Consider the following 23,124-nt stretch of genomic DNA (forward strand, 5'->3'; position numbering starts at 1 on the left):
GGGTTTCTCTAGTTGCAGGGAAGCCCAGCTGTCATATGGGATTCCATCTGTGAATACTCATTTCTATTTTCCATTCGTTACTTCTCCCCATCCCCCACAGTTTGGCAGCAATTTATTCAAGTATTATGCATTCCTGTGTGCTTTTCTTTTTGGTAAATATTAATGAATAAATAATAAAGATTTTAAAATATACAAATCAGCAATTTTTAAACTATGTTTTCTTTTCAGGCCTTAGCCAAATATAAAATTATCTTCAGTGGCAAAACAAATATAGAAGGAGGAAAACAATGTGTTCCTCTCTGTACCATAAGAAAGGGAGGATACCAAAGGCAAACAGACAGAAGGCCAAGGAAAGAATCAAATCTTAGTCTGGTTCCTGGATATTCTAAATTGTTTTACTGAGATTGCTGGGTGCATAAGGCCAATAGTTTTTTGTGTGTCTTATCCTGGAAGCTTGGTTAAACAACTTGCTAATGAGTATACTTTCAAAAATGATGCTCTTGAGTAAGATTTTTTAAAATAAGATATTAGAATAAAAGAGATTCTTTGCATACTAGTAAAGCCTATGGTTGAAGTGCATTGGATATGACAACAGAACAAGTTTATATTTTTAAATACCAGCCTTTTGTTTTCTGTCAACACCAGAGCTGGATGTAGAGCCCTCAGCACTTGAGGATACCTCCCAGACTGCCTTCAAAAACTACCACTAGATCATAATTTTTAATAGGACAGGTAATAGGTAAGGTTATGAAAGCATTAAAATTGATCGTATTCACTGTATTTCATTAATTTGATTTTAATTACATTTAAATTAAATCAAATTTAAGTTTTATTTTAGCCCTGACTTATGTTTTTTCTTAACATAGCTTGAGCTGTTCATACCAGCTGTTTACACTCTGGCAAGACTGACTTCTTCAGAGGATGTCATTTTGAAAAGGGAAAATGAGTAACTGTGCTCTTGTTAAGGATTTTGATTGATTCTATGAAAAATAAGCTGGTATGATTTCCTGAATGCCAGGAATATGTTTTGGGGCAATGTGGTGACTCCTAACTAGCCGTGGCTAAGTGAGGACAGTCTTGGTTCCAATTTGAATGGGAGACCCTGGAGAGACAAGATCTACCAGAAAAAAAACAGTCCAAAAGTCATCCTGGAAGAAGGTAGTGACAAACTGTTTTGTATTGCTGCCAAGAAAACTATGATGTTGCCCCCAAAGGATCATGAGTAATAGACCTTGAGTAGAACAAGATGTACTTTTTATTTAAGATGACTGAAGTATGAATAATTCCTTTTAAGCTGAAAAAGTAAAAGAATGGTCAAGCTTGTTACTGGCTATTTTTATCTCCATTAACCTTCTGACTCTTCATAAACAGCCCTTGAGGATTACCTTGCTTGTTTGTTGAATTACTTGAAAGGCTGGTGAAAAGCAGGTATCTGCTTAACCTCTCTTATCCTCATTAGCAGATTCTAATTGCTCCCTAAGAGATCCACTTTTGGCCTTGTCTGCCCTTGTCCAATTGGTCTGATACTGAAATTGAATAATTGAAAAATATTTAAAGAAGTACTGAAATAAATTCTGGTCTGGTTACATGAAGCACAATTAATACTATAGATCAGAAGTTTGTCACCTTAGATTAAAATTTAGAAGATAAATGTCACATTTATGTTCCATTGTAAGTATTTGATATCAGTTTGTTTTTTTCCCATCTATTCTGATTTTAATAAGTTTAGAATTAGCTTATATGTCATAGGAAACTTGAGTTAGAGGTTGTTGATTCTTTTAAAAGTATGCCCTTTTTTATTTTGAAGATTTGGTATTCAGAATTATTAAAGAACAGTTACACTAAAAATACATTGGAGGCTTATAAAGAAGGAGATTTAAAAAGAGAATTGATTTTTTTTTTTTTTAAAAACTTGAGTTAATAATAGAGAAATCCAGGTTCCTGAGGGGAAAAACATCTGAAATAGAGACATGGCAGACAGACCATGAGATGACTTTATGGCAGGCTGTCTGTTCCATCCATCCATCCATCCATCCAGTTTTTAGGCCACTGAACTCCTAAATAACTCTGAGCAGCTTTGCAAGATTAAAAAAGTAAGAAAACAACAGTGTATAATAAAAACGCAGTTGCTCCAAGGGGACAGATAAAAAGTCATCCTTCCACATCATCCCCAACCTAAAAGGCCTACCAAACACCCTCATCTGAGGAAAGAACCAGGTTTTTAGGGCACTTTTAAACTGCACTTTCCCTCCATCAGGCTAGCACTGGTAAAAGCCTTACTTTTATTTTACTTTATTTAATAAGAGGTTTGGAAATCAGAAGCGGGGTCAGTGAAGCTGATTGCTGAGATATTTTATAGTATCCCAGTACACTGTTGCTAACCTTAATATGTGTATTTGACATGGAAGCCACAAGTAAACCTTTTGATATTATGTATATATTTGAGTAAAAAGATAATAAAGATTTTTTTTCTTAATTATGTCGCTGAACATGAGAGTAAGTTGTCTAGATTAGGTTGTCTATAGTCTTGATCTCTTTTGAAAAGAACAGATCATAACATAAAGATAATTCCAACAGCAAATGTCACTATGAGTGCTAGAAATGACCAGCTAACCTTTATCACAATAAGATGAAAGAATAGTCTATATTCCCAGGTTGTTACAACATTAGTGTTCAAACTTTTATTTCCTCACAGCCCAAGTAATACAGAGAGCTTTGCTCCATATAGTGAAAGCCAGATCAAGTTGTATGTAAGTGGGTTTTCTAAAGTTAGGTGCTCAGTTTGAGTTAGGAAGAAAATACATGAAGATTGATGAATGAGAAAAAAATACATCTTGCTGGAGGTCCATGGCTGATTAGCCTCCCCAGTCCAAGAGTCAGAACAGGATGGGGAATATTTTAAAATAAACCTTAAATCCTAAGATCTTAAATTAATTATTTTTCTTCCTTTACCCACCAAAACTCACTCAGATCCATCTTTCAAAATCATCTGGTAGGTTGAAATTTAATTTCTAAGATTTGGCTTTTGCCTCATGCACAATGCTGCCTTCTCCATGCACATTATATTAGAAAATGGTGAGCTTAAATTGAAATAAAACTTAAAGGAGTCCCTCCTTAAACAAAGCATGATATCTTTAGTTTGTTGTTTTATCCAAACAAAAGCCCTGATTCACAGACAGGAATCTTTTATTAGGGATAGAGAAACCTCTCAACACCTCAGTTTTATAACACATACTTTAGTTTACCTCCTTTTCTATCAGTTTATGATTTTTTTAAGAGTGCCCACTCTTAAAACATACTTCTTTTTATATTTTTCATTTGTGAGCACATTTTTGGTCCAATACAGACTTTTTGCAGTCATGTTCTCTAATTATAATACTACTCTTTTGAGGGAGATGGGTGGTGACAAAATTTGAAATATATATATATATATATATATATATATATATATATAGGTTGTTTTCAGGACTGTGTATCTATTTGTGTATATTTTGGTCTTGGATATACATTTTAGTGATCAAGTACTTTGTAAAATAGTAGAGTTTTGCAAATCATTTGAAAGAGAAGGATGAGGGGAAGCCAAAAGTAGTTTCTAAAACAGCTGTTTGAGCCTGGAAAAAGACTCAGCTGGAGGAAAGCCCTGCCTCTGTTTTATGTCTGTTGCATGCAGGGCTTAAAAAAGGACAGGGTTTAAGCTGCACAGTTGCAGCCACCACTTTAATGATTCAGAAACAAGTTCCATACGCACTCCTGCATGCTTTCAAGCACCTCACTTTTAAGGAGTTGCACTGTCTAGGTTATTTTACTGCAAAATTCTGAGCACAGTTACCAAAGGCTAACTGTGTTCTAATTAGTGTATTGATTTAGGAAGTGCAAATTTGTTAAATTAGTTTACAAAAGTAAACTGAAACTCATTCATTTCAAATGTGATAACACATCTGCACATGTGTGGATTTGTTCCCCCCTTTTAAATGAATACATCAGGTTAGAATTCTGTTACTGAAGAAATTATTAATCATGGAAGTCTGGTTTATAAAGCTCTCATAACATGAGCCTTTTATCAACAGACTCATAATGGTAAAATAACTTCCTTTCTCTCAGTTGCCACAGGTGACTGTGAAAATGTTAAGTTCCAGTTATGCTGAAAATATGATAATAGTTGTCATGTTTCCCCTTTCAATGTTCTGTTAACATTGTAACGTTTCACATGTCAACTCATTTTCCGTGTATACTCGCTTGGCTCGTTCGGGGTTTTTCCATTCCTGCGCTCTGCTTTGTTTTGGATCTTTGGAATGTATGTTTGGGTTTGCAATCCTGTTCAAGGTTACTTTCCCAGGCGTGTGTAACGGTTCCTAACACCTGGGAGGGGGTGCGTGCTGACGGGCGCTTGGGGCGGGACTGGATAGAAGGCAAGGCTTTTAAAGTTTGTATTTGGCGCGCTTTTGCTCATTCTCAGCTTTCTCTGTATTTGCATACTATTCCTTTAATAAATCAGTTATCTTTAAGCCCGAGCTTGTGAGACTGAGTATTTGGGATTAGGCAACCATTACAATAGTAGCTTTATTTAATGCCCAGGGATAGAATATTAGATTGGACATTATAAAAGACAGAACCGCCATATTTATCAGAAAAGAGAAAATTCTGAATTTAAGATGACCTCCTCTTTCAAAAGAATTGGCAGCTTCTGTTACTATATTCTTAGTGAACATAGGATGATCCCCCCACTTTAAAAATAAAAGATTAGGAGGAAAAACTTGCTTTTCTTTTGAATGAATACAGAATAGAGATTTTAGAATCTCATTTCTCAAGTGTGTTATGGCAAGCCTACTCTTATGTCACTTCCAATCAGGCATCTTCAGACGGGTGAAAAAGCCCTGAGCAATCAAAACCCTGTAAAAAGGAGCAGATCACAGCCACCATCTTGAATTTTTGACCCTCTTTCCCCCATGGATGCCCCATGTCCAAGCCTTTGGCCATGCCTCTTGCTGCCTATAGAAAAGAAGTCAAGATCTTCATTTTCAATCTGGCCTTTAGATTGGGTTGATTTTTTATTTAGCTGCTGCTTTTGTGATGTTAATTATTTTTAAAATTGTTTTATGTTTGTATATGTGTGTTTGTTTTTTGTTAGCTCCACTAAAGAACAAATTGAAATAATAAAGTTCCAGGCAGAGAAAAAAAACTAAGTAAATCAAGTATGTCATTACACATATCCTGATCTGACAGCCGCAGGGGTGCAATTCCATAGAATTTAGCATTAGGGCAGAATTGTCATAGCATCTTATTGCTCACCCATGTTTGCTGATACAGTGGTGCCACAGGATTAAGCGTTACCGTTATGCTTCTAACTTCTAGATCAGTATTTCTCAACCTTCGCCACTTTAAGATGTGTGGACTTCAGCTTCCAGAATTCTGGGGGTTGAAGTCCACACATCTTAAAGTAGCAAAGGTTGAGAAGCACTGTTCTAAATCAATGATAGAAACTGCAACAGTATTTGTAAGACAAGTCTGTTGCTTCTGGAAAAAAGACCTTATCTGCATAAAAAAAAAGAAAAGAAAAACTGGTAGATTATTACATAGAGATCCTTTTCGTTGCACTCTGCACTTTGAGTTATAGTTTCAATATGTTTCATATGCAGAACAAGGAATGATTAATGATAACTGTCTAAATGACATTTTATGACCAATCATTGTAAAAGTGGGGATAAACCTTTCTAAATTCTAGATCAGTTGATTCCTTGCATCTAGATTTAGTACTGAACTTGAGGACATTTGAATTTTTCTGTCCTAACTTCCACCATGGAAAACATTTTGAGGCAATGCTTTTTAAACTAGCATGCATCTTTTTGTCTCTGTCTTTTGTGAATCAGGGTGTGTATCATGCATTCTTTTCTTATTTGGTCTTCATTCTGGCTGCTAATTTTACGTTTCCTTTTGGAGTTTATAATCATTATTATTTCAGCAATGGTAAAGCAGCACATCAACAGCCATCAAGAAAAGAGAGAGAGAGGGGAATACATTATCCATTCAGAATAATTTCCCACCAAACATAAATGTTACTCAGGCTTTGAAATGGATACTGATTTCTTTAAATTCTTTCCTGTCTGTTTCAGGAAATAGAGATCCTGTTGATAATGAAGTACAATGTGTCTAAAGTTCACTTCTAAATACTTGGCTTTTTGCTGTGAAAGTCACCTACATTCCCTTTATAATTCTAAGCCACTAGAGATCTGTCTAATCTTGGAGATCTGATCCAGCGCTATCATTCAGAAAAATCCTGGATAATAATTCTGCCATTCATTTTTATCAGAGTACTAACCATCTTCCTTGTTGTTCTTCTCCTGTCTTCTTCTCCTGTCTTCTTCTTCTCCTGTCTCCTCCTCCTCCTCCTCCTCCTTCCTCCTCCTCCTCCTCTTCCCCTTGCCCTTGCCCTTCAGTTGGGGAATAAGGTTTGTGGATTTGGAGATCAAGTTAGTTGGCAAATAAAATTATTACTATTTTTGTTCAAATTCTTAATCAACACAAGCCTCGTGGTCTAATGTTTGTCACCTTCTTTTTTCCAGAAGGCAAAGGCTCCAGTCCCTATGGTGCTGACTGCGGGCCCCAAGTGGTTGCTGGATATGACTTGGCAAGGAGTGGAAGACAACAAAAACAACTGTATTGTGTACAGCAAAGGTAAACCCAAGCTAATTTTTCTTCCTCTTTCTTTGCAAGGATTTAACCCAGTGCTGAAGACACATGCTCACTGATAATAGACAGCAAATACAGGCAGCAAAGATGAGTAGCTCACATTTCTTTATTACCATCTTAAGAAAGGGATAAGTGTTTTGTGAATGAGCGTAAACAGAGGCATAATGATATCATTCAGTGTTCAAACAGAAAATTTTAAAGGCATAGATCTTTCTTCTACCTGATGCATTTCTGATATAAAAAGCTTGCCTACTTCACTTGCAATATGAGCAGCTGCCCAGATGCTTCCCAGATCTTTGATTTCAAGTGTGGCTATATAAATGCAACAGCATCTTTGTGCTTCTTTTTTCTAACCTAAGATAAATTTACTGCATTGTATTAAGCCATGAATCTATTCTGAACATTCTTTTGAGTTTTTAAAAGAGGTTCACGCAGTTGCAGTTGTAACATAATAGAAATAAAAAATGTTGCCACTTTTGATAAGGAAGTAAAAATGCATTGGAAGCAATTGCATTGTTTTGGGGAAGATTATTGTGAGAACTGTGATTCCCAAGGTTCTGAAAACTGAGGGATTGTGTTGATTGGGGAGGGGGCTCCAGCTTTGGCATGCTGAACATAAGAGTCATCATGTATAAAGATAACTAAACAAAGCAGTTCCTGTGGATTAACCCCATACTATTTTTTAGAATGCAGGAGTATAACTGTTTTCCACTGTGTAGATTTCTGAAGTGAAAGTTGGCTCACAAGAAGAATGTGGCTTTAAACAGGTACAACCAGGTGTTAGATGCAATCTCACAGTTGCATTGTAACTTTAGAGGATTTCAGAATGCTGTGGGATTCTAGATATTGTGATTTGTGAAGGAATGAATAAGTAGCAGAAATTCTGAGTTACGATACTATTGGGGAAGAGGATTTGGAGCAGAAGGTAATCATTGTTAAACAATGGGACAGTGGGATAAAACTCTGTGAGTTATTCCTTACTAGGTTGAATTTTATTTCCATTCTGATCAGATTGTTGTGGTCAAGTTTGGGAAAAAAATGTGCAAGTTTAGTATGGGTATGGACTATGTAATGTGGATCTATGATACTTGAATATTCAACCAAAGCTTTGTGTATTTAGCTATTATCCTAATCACATTGTAGTAGTGAGTTTATGCATTGGGAAGGGGATTGGACCAGATGTTCTCCAATGTTGTGTCTAACCTTTCCGTTCTATGATTTTGATGTATTTCTTTCCTTTAGTTCCTTTCTTTTATTTTCAACTAGGGTCAGGTTTCAAGTGCTATAAATTCTCAGTCTCAGTGTTTGTGATTACTTCTGCAGTTGAAGACTTCTAGGACAGTTATTAAGTTGCTTTTTAAAGTTCTTAACCAAAACCCCTGCAAAGATGAAAGATTTGTTTGTTGTAACAACCTTGTGACCATTTCCAGTGTACAACTGTCCAGGCAAATAAGGACCCATATCACTGTATTAACAAAGAAAGCCGATCATAACATCAAAGGCTATTAAACCTTACTAGAAACAGTTATCTCTTGTTCTTATAATCATTGCAAATTGTACATTTATAAGAAGATTGCTTTTAGACTATGACAAGCCTTCAAAAACTGGAACATAGAAAATAAAATTTTCATGAGTAGTTGCATATCAGGATCTTGTGTAGACTTTTTATTATATAATTACCCCACACACAATTAGTAACCTGAAAGTATTTAAGGGAACAAACCCAGGTCTAAAAAGAAGAATCTGTATCTTTCTGAAGTCTGCTATGATTCATTATTTGACAGCAGAAAACCATACTGAATAAAGATAAAATAGTAAAATGTAAGCACACATTGCATTTTTAGTATGCATCTTTATATGTCTAAATAAGTTAGTAAAACTTATGTTACAACAGTCTAAAATAAAACCTAAGCTATGTAGTGTTCATAGTTGAAAAAATTCATTACCAGATTTCTGGACATTTTTTCAAATAACTGCCTACTCCTAATTTGGCAAGGCACATGTGGGAAGTAGGGCATGGATCTTGAAGTACTGGTTCTTTTACACTGTCACTTCTTAAAATCTGATCCAGCAGTGATAAGGCTGCCAATTTCTTAATTTATCCCCAAAGCAGTAACATGATAATGTTGCTCTTAGACTGTACCACTTAAGGTTGATGAAATGTTTTATTGTTAAATGTTTGGGTACAAAAATTCCTTTTACTTAAAAAAAAATTGAACATTTCATCTTAACATCAGCATTATATGCAGGTTGCTTTTCATTTGGTTAAAATGCAGCCTGAAATGCTACTAATGAGGAAGTTTCACTAGCTCATGTATTATGCATATATTAAGACTGAATTGTTCATGACAATGAATGGATCAGCACTTTTCTGCAGGATTCAATAAAACTGGAAGACATTGAAAAACCAAATTTCATAGTTAGATGCGGCAAAATTCCTTGCAATTGGATATGGTGAAAACACCTGCATTGGGTAGTTTTGACATTCCTACTGGGTACTCTAGTGTCCTTAAGCGGTAAAATATAAGTGAATCACTAGATTTTGAGGCAATATGCCAGTGTAGTATGACGGTGATAGTCATTGACTTCAAACAATATTTATTGTCTTCTAGGAAGAATAGGCTGGTTTTTGTGGAAAATAAAATGCTAATTTTTATGGAACTTGGTCTGATCTTATAGGGCTGTTCTTATGTTTTGAAATTCAGAACACATATTGTCTAATCTATGTAGTGTTACTCAGGTGACCCTCAAAATGAAATTCAGATCATTTGATTCATCTCTAAATTAGATTAGGTTTAGATCTCTGAGTAGACGGTTTCCATCAGTTTATGGAAAGCACTGAGATTTCCACTGTGCACTCATGCTGATCTGGCAGCCCTCCAGAGAAGTTGCTTAGGAAATAAAACAACAGAAAACATGGAATGAATGACCCGGTCTGCATAATATGTATCTATGTTCAGTAAGCTTTCTAACTGTGTTTGTCCCTTTGAAAACCTTTCAGACTATCGTTCTGCTGGGGAAAGCATATTCTTTCTCAGACTCTATTGCTGTTTGCTTAAGAAACTTGAAACTTTACCTTTGGTACAAGACTTTCAGCAAAAGGCTAAGCATCATGGCTAACCAAATTAGGAAATTGGGTATGATTTAGCTATTGCTAATTGCAATAAAGTTGTGATTCTGTATTCTTAAAATGCAGTACATGCTCAGTTGTTTGAAAATGCAAAACTGCTTTCTTTTAATGGAAAGTACCAGTTACTTATTGGATGTGTTTCATAGCATCTCTTCTAGAACCATTCAAGTTCCTTTGATTAGCATCTTAACAAAAATACTGAAATCTTTATCCCAGATTTTCTAGTTTAGCTTAAGCAACCTTAGAAAATCTTTTTAGCAGTTACTGGTATTAAATAGAAAGATATTTACTGATGTGACTGAACAATTCATAGGTCATCAATGTGTGATGTATATCTGCTTTTTTTTCAGTGTTTCTATTGCTGTTTTTAATTTGCTGTTCACTGCCCAGAGTCATATGTTGATTTGGCATCCATACATATCAAAGGTAGATAGTTAGCAGAAGGATAATGATAAATAGATAGATATGTTGCAAAGGATAATGTTAATAGATATCACTAAATATGACTAAGCTTTATTATAGATGTCTGTTACTTAATGAATTTTTTATTTTTGCTGCAAATTACCAAGTCCTGTATTTAATAGGCCTGCACTTTCTTATAGATTGTTTCTCCTTTAAATACATCCATTTGGGTGTTTTACCATTTTTACCGTGGCAATCCTCTTTAACATGAATTTAATTCAAATTTCTGTTTATTACTGCTCTTAGGGTTTTTACTATGACATACTCTTAGGTTACTGTTTATATGTTGGGGTCATGGAATAAAACTGAGTAGTGCCTAGCCAAAGTATAGTTTACAATTTAGTTAACACACAAGATGAAAGGAAAAAAGGAAGTCAGGGAGAAGAATCATGCATTCTTGAAATGTACACATTCTTAAAAAATGGTTGTTCTATTTAAAAAACTCAAACATGCAGAGACATCAGGTTTCAAATGAAGAAGATATGGACATTTTACAGCACATGAGTCCACACATAAATTGTCACTGCTGAGCCAATTATCAATTATTATTTACATAGAATTATCCACTCACATTTCATTAAGCATGTGTTGAACAACAGTGGAAAAAGCACTAACACCGTCTTCTGCATCGTCTCAATAATAAAAGCTTAAACTACTTGGTGATGCTAGATAGAAAACAAAATAATATCAGTAAATCATGATCACAAATGTAAAAACGATCAATGTGGAACATGAAATGAAATGACAGAAGGCTTGAGAAATATTTGTTCTGTTTACTTCTGCTGTGTAATTGATGCAGCCAACGGTTATTTTTATTGTAGCATGCAGAACATTGATCCATAATGCAATATATTCTTGAAATACTTGGGGATTTGTATTTTTTTTAAAAAAGAAGTATTCTAAGAACAGCCATTTTATGATTTCCCATTTTTAATATATCTCATTGCTTCTATCTAAATTTCAAACATTCTCAACCGTATGTGCCATATCAAAATAGTCTCCGACATATATTAAAACATGTTGGTTTATACTGCATGGCGTTATCCTGTGGTGCTCTGCAATCAATTACCATTATACATCATTAATAATTTTCTTAATGAAAATGATTCTGTTGATCTCCGTTGTATTTTAATTATCAGAGTTAAGCATAATTACACTGCAGCTCTGAGCTGGCATGTAGACTCCTTTAGGGTGCAATTTTGTTTTAACACACTGATAATGTAATTTTACATTGTGTCAGTTGTTTAGTTATTATCCACTTATACAATTCCACTGTATTCCTGATAACAGATAATAACCTTAGCACCTCCTATATCCTGAAGTCAATTAAAAAGCAATATTAGAATTTCACAACTAGCTAACTTAATCTCCTTATGATTTTATAATTCCCACTGCTAAATATTTTTACACGAATTCTCTTTTCTAATATCCAGCATATGTGTGTGTGTGTGTGTAAAGAATGGTTTAGTGAGAATATACTCATATGTGCTTCCACAACAATCATTATTCCATATGCTCTTGCTATGTACTTTGCTCCTGTTCATCTTGCATCCCGATACTTCTGTAGCCATTATTGCTTGTCATACAAGGGCCAACTCAGATGGAATGCTATCAAATTACAGATTAGGAATGTTATCCTCTTGTTACTCTCTGATTGGATTCACACACATAACCCAAGCTAAAATGGAACTGGGCAGTTTGTAGTTTAGCATTTAGCATAGCCCAGTCATTGTCTTAGCATATAAACCAGCACATTGTTTTGATGTATAATATGATTGATTCATTTGGTCAGAACAGGTAATGAGAACACTGGGATTTATTTTGTTACCTCAGGTCTAGAGTATAGTGTGTTATGTGGACCTGCTCCCTTTGTTCTACAGGACATAGCTGGAGGGAGCTCTTACAGATCTCATATCAAGAGATGAAGTTGGATAATTCAGGAATTTATTTTTCAGTTACCCAGTCCAAGACAGACAAAGATTCAACCTATTCTACTCTGATTCTGGGCTTCCACAAAGCTCTGCAACGAAGGTAGTTCTTTGGAGACACAGGACACTGAAAAGATAGCAACATGGTAGTTGCAGGAAAACAAAAAATAAGTCTTCATTTTTTAAATATAAAACATGCTGTGGTGGGGATTTATCACAGTCAGTGATTGACAGGTTTGCTTAGATCAGATTAATCTTTCTGATGAGGCCATGGAGTGTATTGAGGAATGAGAGATCCTGAAGGTTGAGCAAGATCCATCTTTAACCATATAGCCACTTAGTCTCTTGTTCTAAGCAATCTGTGAGACTTTTCTATAAGCAATTGATTTATTTTTATTCTTCCTTTCATTCATTTGTAAATGTAATGTTATACTGCTATTTGTTGGTGTCATAATAGAGCAAAGGTATGTGTTGCCACCATGTGCAACCCTATGGTCTTTACATAGCTCTAAAACATCAGTATTAGATAGCAGAACATGCTGGCAGAGAAAATGAGGAAGGTATAAACCAAGAGGCTTGGGCTAATTCAGCAAGAGAAAGAGGACTTGACCACTCTTCTGAGATCCAGCAGCTACAATGCTAACAAATTGGCCAAGATTCATCCCTAAGGGTTGCCAAGGAAGGTGGGCAGGTTTTGTGGTACATTAATAACCAAAGGGAAGCACTGTATGGGATGGTGCTCAGACAGTGGTTATAACTTACTTAATAGAATTGGTGGAAAAAATACTCCCCCTGAAGTACACAACAACCTTCAGCCAGATGTTTCATGCCCACCATCATTGTCTCAGCAGTATGACGTATTCCGTGGGAGGGGATATTCACTGAATACTTAGTGAACCAGTTGGGTTCTTAAAGTAAGTTTTCTTACTCTGCAGTAGACTGGAATTTCAGTCAATTCCATTCCTCTGACAAGGAACAGCTACAATTACTTCAGTTCTTCTGCCAGCATGCTTTTACATTTCCCCCCTTTTTGTTTATTAGTTGGTTACTTGTTTTTATATTCTGCCCATTTCTAGTGGACTCAAGGCTATGCATCAAACCAAAATATATAAAATCCGGAACAGAAAATAAATAAATAAATAAATAAATAAATAATCTAAAAGGCCGCTGGTACCCCATTTTGCCCTGAATACTCAATGGAGCACCCAGGTTTTCAGCAGTTTACTAAAGAAAGGGAGGTTCAGGGTATTTCATACCTCTTGAGGTAACTTGTCCCATACCACATCAAAGAAGGCACATCAGCATCAACACCCCTTTCCCTTGATTTCATGGGGTGGAGACATTCCGTAATCCCTCCTTGCAAGAACGCATAGGGCAGGCCAGCTCTTGACAGATCTTAATGATGTCCAGGAGCCGAGCCATAGAGAGTTTTAAAAATGACAACCAGTTATTTGAACTTTATCTGGAAGCAAACCAATAATCAGTACAGCAACTGTAGCATAGTTTAATGAGGTAGTCGTTTTTTTTTAAAAATAGTATTTTTTATTAAAGTTTACAATTACAAAGAAAAAAAACTAATGCAAACTAAGAAAAATAAAGCAAAAAAAAAAATCAGAGAAAAAATAAAAAGAAAAAAGAAAAAATAGTAAAGAAAAAAGATGTATAAAGAGATGACTTCCCCCTTCATTTCTTATACTTAATTTCAAAATCTTCATATATTTTTTATAGAATTCTAAACAAGATTTTCCAACAGGGAGGATTCTTATAATTTATTTCAAACTCTTATTTCAACTCCATCTGGTCCCTTAGGCTGTTTATAACTTTCCAAAATCAACATTCTAACCACCCTTTTGCTGTTTATTCCAAAATAAGATTTTTTTTTTCAGTCCTTAAACTTGCATAAAACTTCTTTCACTAAGGATTGAAGGAGACTTACCTGGTGTAATGAAACTTGCCATTCTGAAGGTTCCTAATATCCAAAAAGCAGTTAACAAGCAATTTCCAGAAGTGATTAAGGGAGTAAGTGAACGAATCCTTTCTCCATAAAGGCACCAATTGCGGCTTGGGGAAAGATGGCAATCCCTCAGTTTCCACAGCTCTAAATCTGCCAGAGACCACTGTCTTATGGTCTCCTCGCGGGGAGTTACAGCGGAGCTGTCTTCAGTTCTCCAGTGCTTCCCCAGAAATCTGAACTGAGTAGTCATTTTTTGTTTTGAGCTTCTGTTTCATTTTGCATACTGCATTCATCTACCTCTGACTGCAATAAGAGAGGCCTGCCTAATTTAACTGAGCTTTGAACATTCCATGATGCCTTGCTTCTTTCTTTCAGGGCCAGATTATCTTCGCCATCAATAGCCTCCAGGGTATGTTGTGCCTAGTGCTATATGGTGCAAGGTTGCAAGTACATCTTGCTACAAATCTACAATCTGTCTGAAATCTGACACCGATTCTTTTCCCTGTTGAATGGACTGCTATTATTGCAAATATGATAACTTGCTGCTCCCAAAGGGTCAAAACTCTTCCCACAGTTGTTCTGGGTTACACTTGTTCACAGCTATCCTTTTGGAAAGGTGGTGGGTCCTGAGCAAGGATTGTGGCCATTGTTTTTAATTTTTTTAATTAAAAAATTACATTTTATATTCAATATATCTTAACTATTCGTGTTGGGAATAACAAGCCACTGTGTTTTTAGTCTTGGTAGACTGTTTTCTAGAAATGTCCTAATGTATTTGTTCTGTCTTCCTTGCATCCATCCCTTTTTAAACCACTGAGCATTTTTATAATGCCTGCAAGCATTGTTGTTTGATAAATTAAAAAATGATTAAATTGCATATTATATTTTGTCTTGCTACAGCATGCAATTGCTGTAGTTGAATTTAGCTGAAATAAAATTTGCAGCAGCCATTGGGAGGTACATAGCAAAAAATGGGCTTTTTTCTTTCTTGTAAATTGGTGTATCTCATGGGAAATGAAATTGCAGCAGTCTTAACAAGGTTATTGTTCAGCAGTCCTAGAAAGCAAAAAAAAAAAAAAAAACTTCATATCCCAGCAACCTTTAGTGCTAGGTAAGTATCAGAGAGAGGAGGAAAATGTGAGAGATTTCTCAGAGCAGAGTGATTGGTATTTAAAAGAGACATGGAGATAAGTGGTATCTCTGACTTAGAAGGAAGTATGTAGATGGAGATAATTTTTAGATAATTTCAGTGAAAGAGCATAAACCCAGTGTGTTAATTATATCCCGGAAAGGTAAGGTAAGGTGAGGTGGTGTTGAATCTTAAAATTCTAACAACAAATTAACTCATATATAGTCCTTTTTAATGTAATCTCTTTCCAAGATTTCAGATCCAAGCCTTTGTATGCAATATTCAATTTTGCAGATTTAGGAAATATTTTACATATTGCACAAATCATTATGTCACTAACTGCAAAAGAAAACCACACCCTCTTATTTGCGTTTTTTAGCTACAGGGGAAGGACTTTAAATCATGCCTTATCCAATTGGAACTATAGACATTGGAGAAGCCAAAACAAACAATTACTGTAGTTCACAAAACAGCCAGTTATGAAAGCTTTTTTGTTGTTCCTGTCAGAATAAAGGAGAAACTATGGAACTTTTACTTACGAACCTTCGATCTTGAAAATTATAACCATACTTTTGTTTTGTTTTGACATTTCACTAAACTAACAGTGATATTTCCAGTTCTATTTTGATTAGATGTATATATTACAAAAGTACTATTTATATTTTAGACATCTTCCTTAAACTTGAAATTCTTTGAATGTTTCACTGTCATAGAAACATTTCCATTAAACTCAGCCTTTTATTTTGGGTGAAAGTTGGTCTCACTTTCGGCAAGAAACCCCCAAGACCGTTTACATATTAGAAACTGACTCATATTTTCTTTTAATCTTTTAAATACACTTACAAGCTTTGAGTCAATCAAATTCATTCTGTTTGAGGAAGCCAACTTCACAGAAAAGTTGTTGCTGTTGTCTTTGGTGCAAGCTTAATAAGAAAAGAAATCACAAATTTGCTGAGCCACAGATTTCAAGTTGTCAACAGCACCATACCCAAGAAAACAGAAGAAAATATATATGCACTCTGTCCTGTCAAAAGGCTTTCACCTTATCTTGAGAGACTGTCAGGGCAGGAACATCATGGAATGGACAGGAGTCTATTAAATTAATAAGCTGCTGGATGGTGTCTGGAGAGTTATGATGCTCCATAAATCCAGTTTGATCATGGTGGACAAGGTTTAAATCTGCAGGCTTCTAATACACATCCACTTTTTGGATTGAATTTGAAGTTTTGTGCTGAAAACATAGAGATAGTCCTACAGCTTGTGAATTAAGATTTATCTTCTTTTTTTTTCCTCCTTTCTCATAGCTTTTTTTTTCCTTTTAAAGAAAAGCTAGGATTTGACAAAAAGGAAAACACCTTAGGGATCCTGGCAAATGTTACTGCTTGAAATGAAAGAGCTATTGTCAAGGTGAAACCATGACCTAGGTGCCTAATATCAAACCTTGGTCATTCTTTTCAAACAGCCCCATTGGAATAGAGGGCAAAAAGGTCTGCATGAAATGAAACAAGGAAGAATTTACCCATAGCTTATTTTATAGTGATTCCTGTCAAATGCTCCCACTCTTAGTTTATGACATAAGAGGACGTGAATGCTAGCTGATATATTTTGTAAAAGAATAATAATGAAAAAGAGAGCATCTGAGTATTTAGAAACCTATGTTTTAAAAACTGTTTCAGCAATACGTATCTACTGTATTGCCTGCCCTCAAAACACCTGTCTTGATTTTAGTAATTAAAAGAATTACTTGGTATTTATAAAAGCCACTACTAGTTTCCAAAGCAGATGAATGGTGTTGTTGGGGAAATACCCACTTCAATAAGGAACCAAAGCATTTGGAGATAGATTCAACAAAATATTTTTTATTGGCATGCACAAGTACAGCGATCACTGGACCCCTCACTAAAGGAATTTAAAAGAGCCCCAAGGCCCATAAGATTACAGATTATATAATCTCTGGAAGGGATACATGGGATTTACAAAACAGTATAAATTATAAAATGACCTTTACTAGAAGAATGTAGGATCTGATAACAACATTGGGTGACTGTGATTATGGGTTGATCCGGTCCTTCTGTGTTCCGTTCTTCTAAAGAGATTCCAACCCTGCCCTTTTCTACTGATACTAGCACCTTCTAACATAAACAGTGTTTTTTATGGTACCTATATATTGTTTTCCTTCATACTATGGAAAAGACAAAAAACTGGTTTTTGTTACCTGTCTCCTTCCCCTCCAGGGTCATCAGGCAGTTTCAATTTGCCCGTTTTACCTAAAATGTGCTTCAACATCATGTATATTGGGATAGAATATTATTTGTCCCCCACAATGGAAAATTCTGAAAAGCAGTCTTGGTTTTGGAGAGAGGTAACTAAGCAAACACATGGAAGGAAATATTCAAATCCTTGTTGTACCTATGTGGTCTCTAGTTGATTATGGATCAAGGGAAGAAAGAAAATTTACGTGGTAAAGTGCTTTGATATTTGATGTCTTAACCAGAATGACACTAGCAATTAACAGACTGGAAAGAGGGAAAATTGTCTTCAATTTGCTATAGAAACAGAACAGCTGGTAACGTGTGTATAGAACATATAGGTTCTATTGCCATTAAGCCAGAATTGTTCCTTGTATTCTAGAATGCCAATTAATTTAGTACAATGAAATAATGTAGGATTGGGATATTCATAAAACCAGGAGTCAAATTTGACTCAAAGGAGATTTTACTTTGTATGTATTTTATACTATATAGTATAAGCTGCAGTTTCCCTATATGGTATCTGATAATGTCAGTTACATGCAGAGTATTATGACATAATGTAGTTAATATTGATTGCAAATAAAAAAAATACACTTACCTAGTTCTGATCAGTAAGTATTAAATGGAATGACTAGGGCTTACAATCTATTCTGTAACAAAGAATTAACTACCAATCAATGTTATATTCAGTACTGCATAGATTGATTAAATCATAACTAAGGCTGAAATCGTAATACTTTCATTTATTTTTGCCTAAGTAAAATGAAGAGGAAGTGAGTAGACAGGAATAAGATTGTGATCTCATAGTCTGCAGTTCAATACTTGGTTACTTCAGAATAAGCCCTAGTGAACATCAAATATAATAGTGTAATATTATAGTGTATGATATACTGTATACTTAGTAAAATTTACATAGGTAAGGAAATTTTTATGTTGTTCATACTTAACATTTCATAACCTTTAGATCAAACCAATCATTTCATAACCTTTAGATCAAACCAATCAACATTTAACAGGTCTGATCACCCAGCCGGCTTTCATGCATAAGGCGGGACTAGAACTCACAGACTCCTGGTTTCTAGTCCAAAACATTAACCGCTAGACCAATCAACATTAACAGGTGTGAGCCAGTTTGGTCTAGTGGCTAAGGTTCTGGGCTAGAAACTAGGAGTCTGTGAGTTCTAGTCCTGCTTAGGCATGAAAGCTGGCTGGCTGACCTTAGGCCAGTCCCCCTCTCTCAGCCCAACTCGGTGCAATGTAGACTAGCCTCCTCATGGTGCACCCCAGGCAACGTGACTTGTCATGGCTAAATAGTCTACACATCTGGCTGCTGGACCTCACAAAGATTTCCCAGCAAAAAAAAAGCAGCATGAACATCAAACTGCTATGCCATATGATTTTTTTTTAAAAATTAACAGGTTATTATGGAGTAAATATATTGTTGATTATACTTCTGTAATCTTAGTTTATTTCTCAGTTAAGCAGAAGTATTTGTATTTAAGCTGATTGCACTGAAATCAATGCAATGAATTGGTTCAAGTTCAATTACTTTGGCTTAACTTGGTCCTGGATTGGACTGTCACTCATGTTTTGCTCACTACTGCATTGAGAGTCAATACTAAATAGAATCTTGGATCATAAAAATACAGTAAATACTGGTTTGAAAATCTGTAGGTTTTCTCATATCAAAGTACATACCTCAAAATCATGACATTGAGTTATAAAATTCTGACATTTATCAACATATATTGCCTTCAGTACATATAACATTCTTCAATACAATTATAAGCATGTTAACTGAAGATCTGTAATCAAAGTAATAGCTTCCTCATCACCCAGTTATCATTTATCCATCTGATTCATTTAGATGCATATTCATCCAGATTCTTAAATCTTCGTATTATATAATTATAATGCATGTATTTACATTGTGTAATTTCTTATTATGTCATTTTTGCATCCATTAAGTTACTCTTGACATCTTGATTTCAACAGGATCATCTGTCATTATTATCACCACTACCACCACCACCATCATTCCGTAGCATATTCCATCTAATCATGACAAAAACAAAATGCAAACAACAAGAGAGAATATAGAATATTAAGACGATACAATTGAATGCTCTACAGCAGTTCAGGAGGAACTGCATGAAAAACTGAAGCTTGGTAATGAAGATGCATGGTTTATACAGCTAAAATGTAGAAGAAGCTTACTTCTTTCTTGTTTAAAAGTAATATAGCAGGATTTTATGGGAATTTTAGCTGCCCTGTTTCTTTTAAATCATTCAGGAATGAACTCTGATAATATAATGGTTTATAGCATAATCTTCATAAACAGCAATGCCACAATGCTTCTCTGTGCAAACATTATTGAATGGATTGCAGATAGGAAACTAGACACTTGAACAGAGATCAAAACAAAGATTTGTCCTTGTTTAAAACAAAACACAACACATATGTATAGGGATAATTCACCAGAACGATTGACTGATATGCCCTAACCTTCAACTCTGGAACTGTGATGAACGTAATGGGGTTGATCTGTTACGTGAAGAAAATATTCAGAAATGTTGGAACGGAAGCATGTGAGATGTGGGGGAGTGAACAGGGTCTTTAACAAACTGACAAGTACAGTGAGACTGTGTGATGCGCAAAGGCAGTTAATATGTGACAGGAAAGGAAGGTAATAGTGTTTCGTTGCAGTGCATCCTGAAGAAAACTCTATTTTATAAGTCTAGCAACATTTTTTTCTCCTGGAAACATAACTTTCCTAGGAGTTCCAAGTGTTGTTAAGATAGATAAGAATACAAATTAAAATAAAAATTATTGCTACAAAATAAGTAAGGGTTATTCAGTTACTGTCTTTTAAAGTATTAACATTTAATATTAAATTATAATAAACGTACATGTTGATAAAAGAAATTAAAAGATTAAAGTTAAAAATTAAAAGCAAATTATGTTTGTATAAACTGTTTTAAAGACCATTTGTGTAAAGACATAATATCTGTGTTGCATTGTCCCCTAGAAAAAAAGTGTAACAAGTCCATTATTTAGATAGATAGATAGATAGATAGATAGATAGATAGATAGATAGATAGATAGATAGATAGATAGATAGAATACCCCACAATTGGGATCCAGCATGGTGCAGTGGTTAAGGCATCAGGCTAGAAACTGGGAGACTGTGAGTTCTAGTCCTGCCTTAGGCACAAAGCCACCTGGGTGACCTTGGGCCAGTCATTCTTTCTCAGCCCTAGGAAGGAAGCAGTGGCAAAACCACTTCTGAAAGCTTGCCAGTAAAACTGCATGGACTTGTCCAGGCAGTCACCAGGAGTCAACACTGACTTGAAGACACATACACCCCCCGCAAAACTACTAGATCCCCTTCCCCTCCACTCATCTTATTCATATGAGGAGATAATGAGAAATCAAAGGAGCAAGCTAATAAAATATTTTGCAGGCTATTAGTGAGCTACCATCCCTTCTTTTCTGATTATACATGTAGTAGACAAGAATTAGAAAGATGGAGTGGCTTATATTCTAGAAAAAAAAGAAATGGAGGGATCTATCTCTCCTTCTCTATCAGCCCACAGTGGTTCTAAGCTGGACCTGCTCATCATGCATGCTGGCAGCAGAAATAATTTTATCAATTATTTATTAGATTTATAGGCCGCCTGACTACAAAATGACTCTGGGCAGCTTAGAACTTAAAACAGAAAAACAACAAAAATAAACGAGCTGTCCAGACAGCAATATCCCTCAAAACAAAAGACAAATTGAGGTTCTTGTTCCATCAACCATTGCGTGTCCATGTTAGAAAGATGCAGGAGGCTCTCTTATTGCATGTATCTGACAGAGCAAAAGAGAACTCCTCTCCTGTCAACTTTTCCAGTTGTTGTGTGGCATGTGTAAGAAGGCCTTTATCTCTGACTTGTCCAGGATGGAAACACCATGACACTGAAACAAGGTTGAAGTTCTGCTGATAGCCAGCTTGCCTTCTATACTGGATGGGGAGGTGGGTTTTTACCTACTTAGTAATTGGGTTCTCTGAGCTTCAGGAGATCAATTTGGTATTGAACTCTTTCAGCCCAGAGGACTTGACCACTAAGTATGTGCAGCAAATCTAGACTACCCCTATTCCAAGAAATCGATAAGTAAATTTTTCCTTCTCCTCCCAATAGAAAAACACAACTGGAAAGAAAGCCATGAATTCCAACCCTCTTCAGCAGCCACTTTGTTTACCAAACTTGGGGTGGGGGGGGGGGCAGGCGGAGGAAGGAATAAATTGCCGCCTCTTCAAGGGAGCAGAGGAAGGACTAGATCCGTAATCCCAGTTACGGCAACCTCCATGCCTTCTTGAAATGACTTGGACAAATAAGGATACTTTCCCATGCAGGCTTTCTCATCCTTCAGAACCATTTGATTACATGTCCCATCATCCTGAGCAAGAATGGCTCTGCTGATTAGAAGAAGATGGGAGTAGTAGTCTAAGAAATCAGAGAGGACCAGGGAGAACTGAGCCTGCTTTCCATAACAAAGTCTAATACGCACAACTGAAAATGGTCACACATTGTGTCTCAGTTTATTCCTGTCTCTGCTTCCCTGTAACACATTCTTGAATAGATGTGAGTCCAGTCCCTATTAGTAGCAGTATTTTTAGTTAATGTATTTTAATGTTCACTAATCTTGATAAAGTTCTTTTTTAAAAAAAGGTTGGCCAATTCCATACTATGTAAGGAACCACTTGGCTTCTCTGCAAAGAAATCCCCAAACTGTTCCTTTGTTAGGGTGTTTTGGTATTGAGCAGTCCTTCTTAATACAGGATTAACATGAATTAAAGAAGGATATATAGTGTACCTTTTACCATATTTACTTACTGCTGTCTCACTTCTTATCAGTAATTTCATTACAGAATTAATCTGTTTCCATCCAGACCCTAACTCATGCCTTTTGTCTTCTCTGTGCCCACTTTTCTTCACACAGAAGTCATAGGTAAAATAGGAACAGCAACAGGATGTAGGAGAAATGTGTCAACAGTTTTGCCCACTTCCCACTTTTTTAGAAGCATACAATCTTGGGAATTTGCCTGAAGTTAATAATGTTGTGTGGCTGAAACTGGCTTCTCTTGTTTCCTTTATTTTTCAGATAGAGGAGCAGAAAATGACCATACCATGTGTTTTTAACCACTGGTGCTTAGAATCTAGATGTTGATCTAATGCTACACCTGCCTACAGTTCACTTTTTTTATTAAAACTGAGGGGTTCAAAATCCAATCTTTCCTAGAAGCTGTTATTCAAATTGCTCATGATGAAGCCTGGGGCAGAGAAAGGTTGGTGCCTTTTTCAGTTCCTCAGCTGATGAAATCCTCAGGCAACATATATAATGTACTAATAGGAGATATTGTGAACCACTCCACACCTCTGAAAAAAATGGAACATGCATGAAAGCATCTGAACAAAAAGAGTATATTCTTGCAATTGAAATCGTTAGATTACACTTTTCTATAGCACATCTCAGGTTCTAGTCTGCTGGCAAAATAATTTCAATAGATGTACTAAGAGAAGAGAAATACCAAGCCT

General features: G+C 35.7%; 1 protein-coding gene across 2 annotated transcripts in view; it reads left to right on the forward strand.

The window, feature by feature from the left end:
- Positions 1-23,124, forward strand: part of ZFPM2 (zinc finger protein, FOG family member 2) — a 358,777-nt gene that overhangs the window by 232,494 nt on the left and 103,159 nt on the right. For both annotated transcript variants that reach the window (XM_063299588.1, XM_063299589.1), the window contains one exon: positions 6,561-6,672. In XM_063299588.1, the coding sequence (XP_063155658.1) occupies positions 6,561-6,672 (112 nt within the window). The remainder of the gene's footprint in view (positions 1-6,560; positions 6,673-23,124) is intronic.

This window comes from Candoia aspera, chromosome 3 (assembly GCF_035149785.1).
Source record: "Candoia aspera isolate rCanAsp1 chromosome 3, rCanAsp1.hap2, whole genome shotgun sequence".
NCBI lineage: Eukaryota > Metazoa > Chordata > Lepidosauria > Squamata > Boidae > Candoia > Candoia aspera.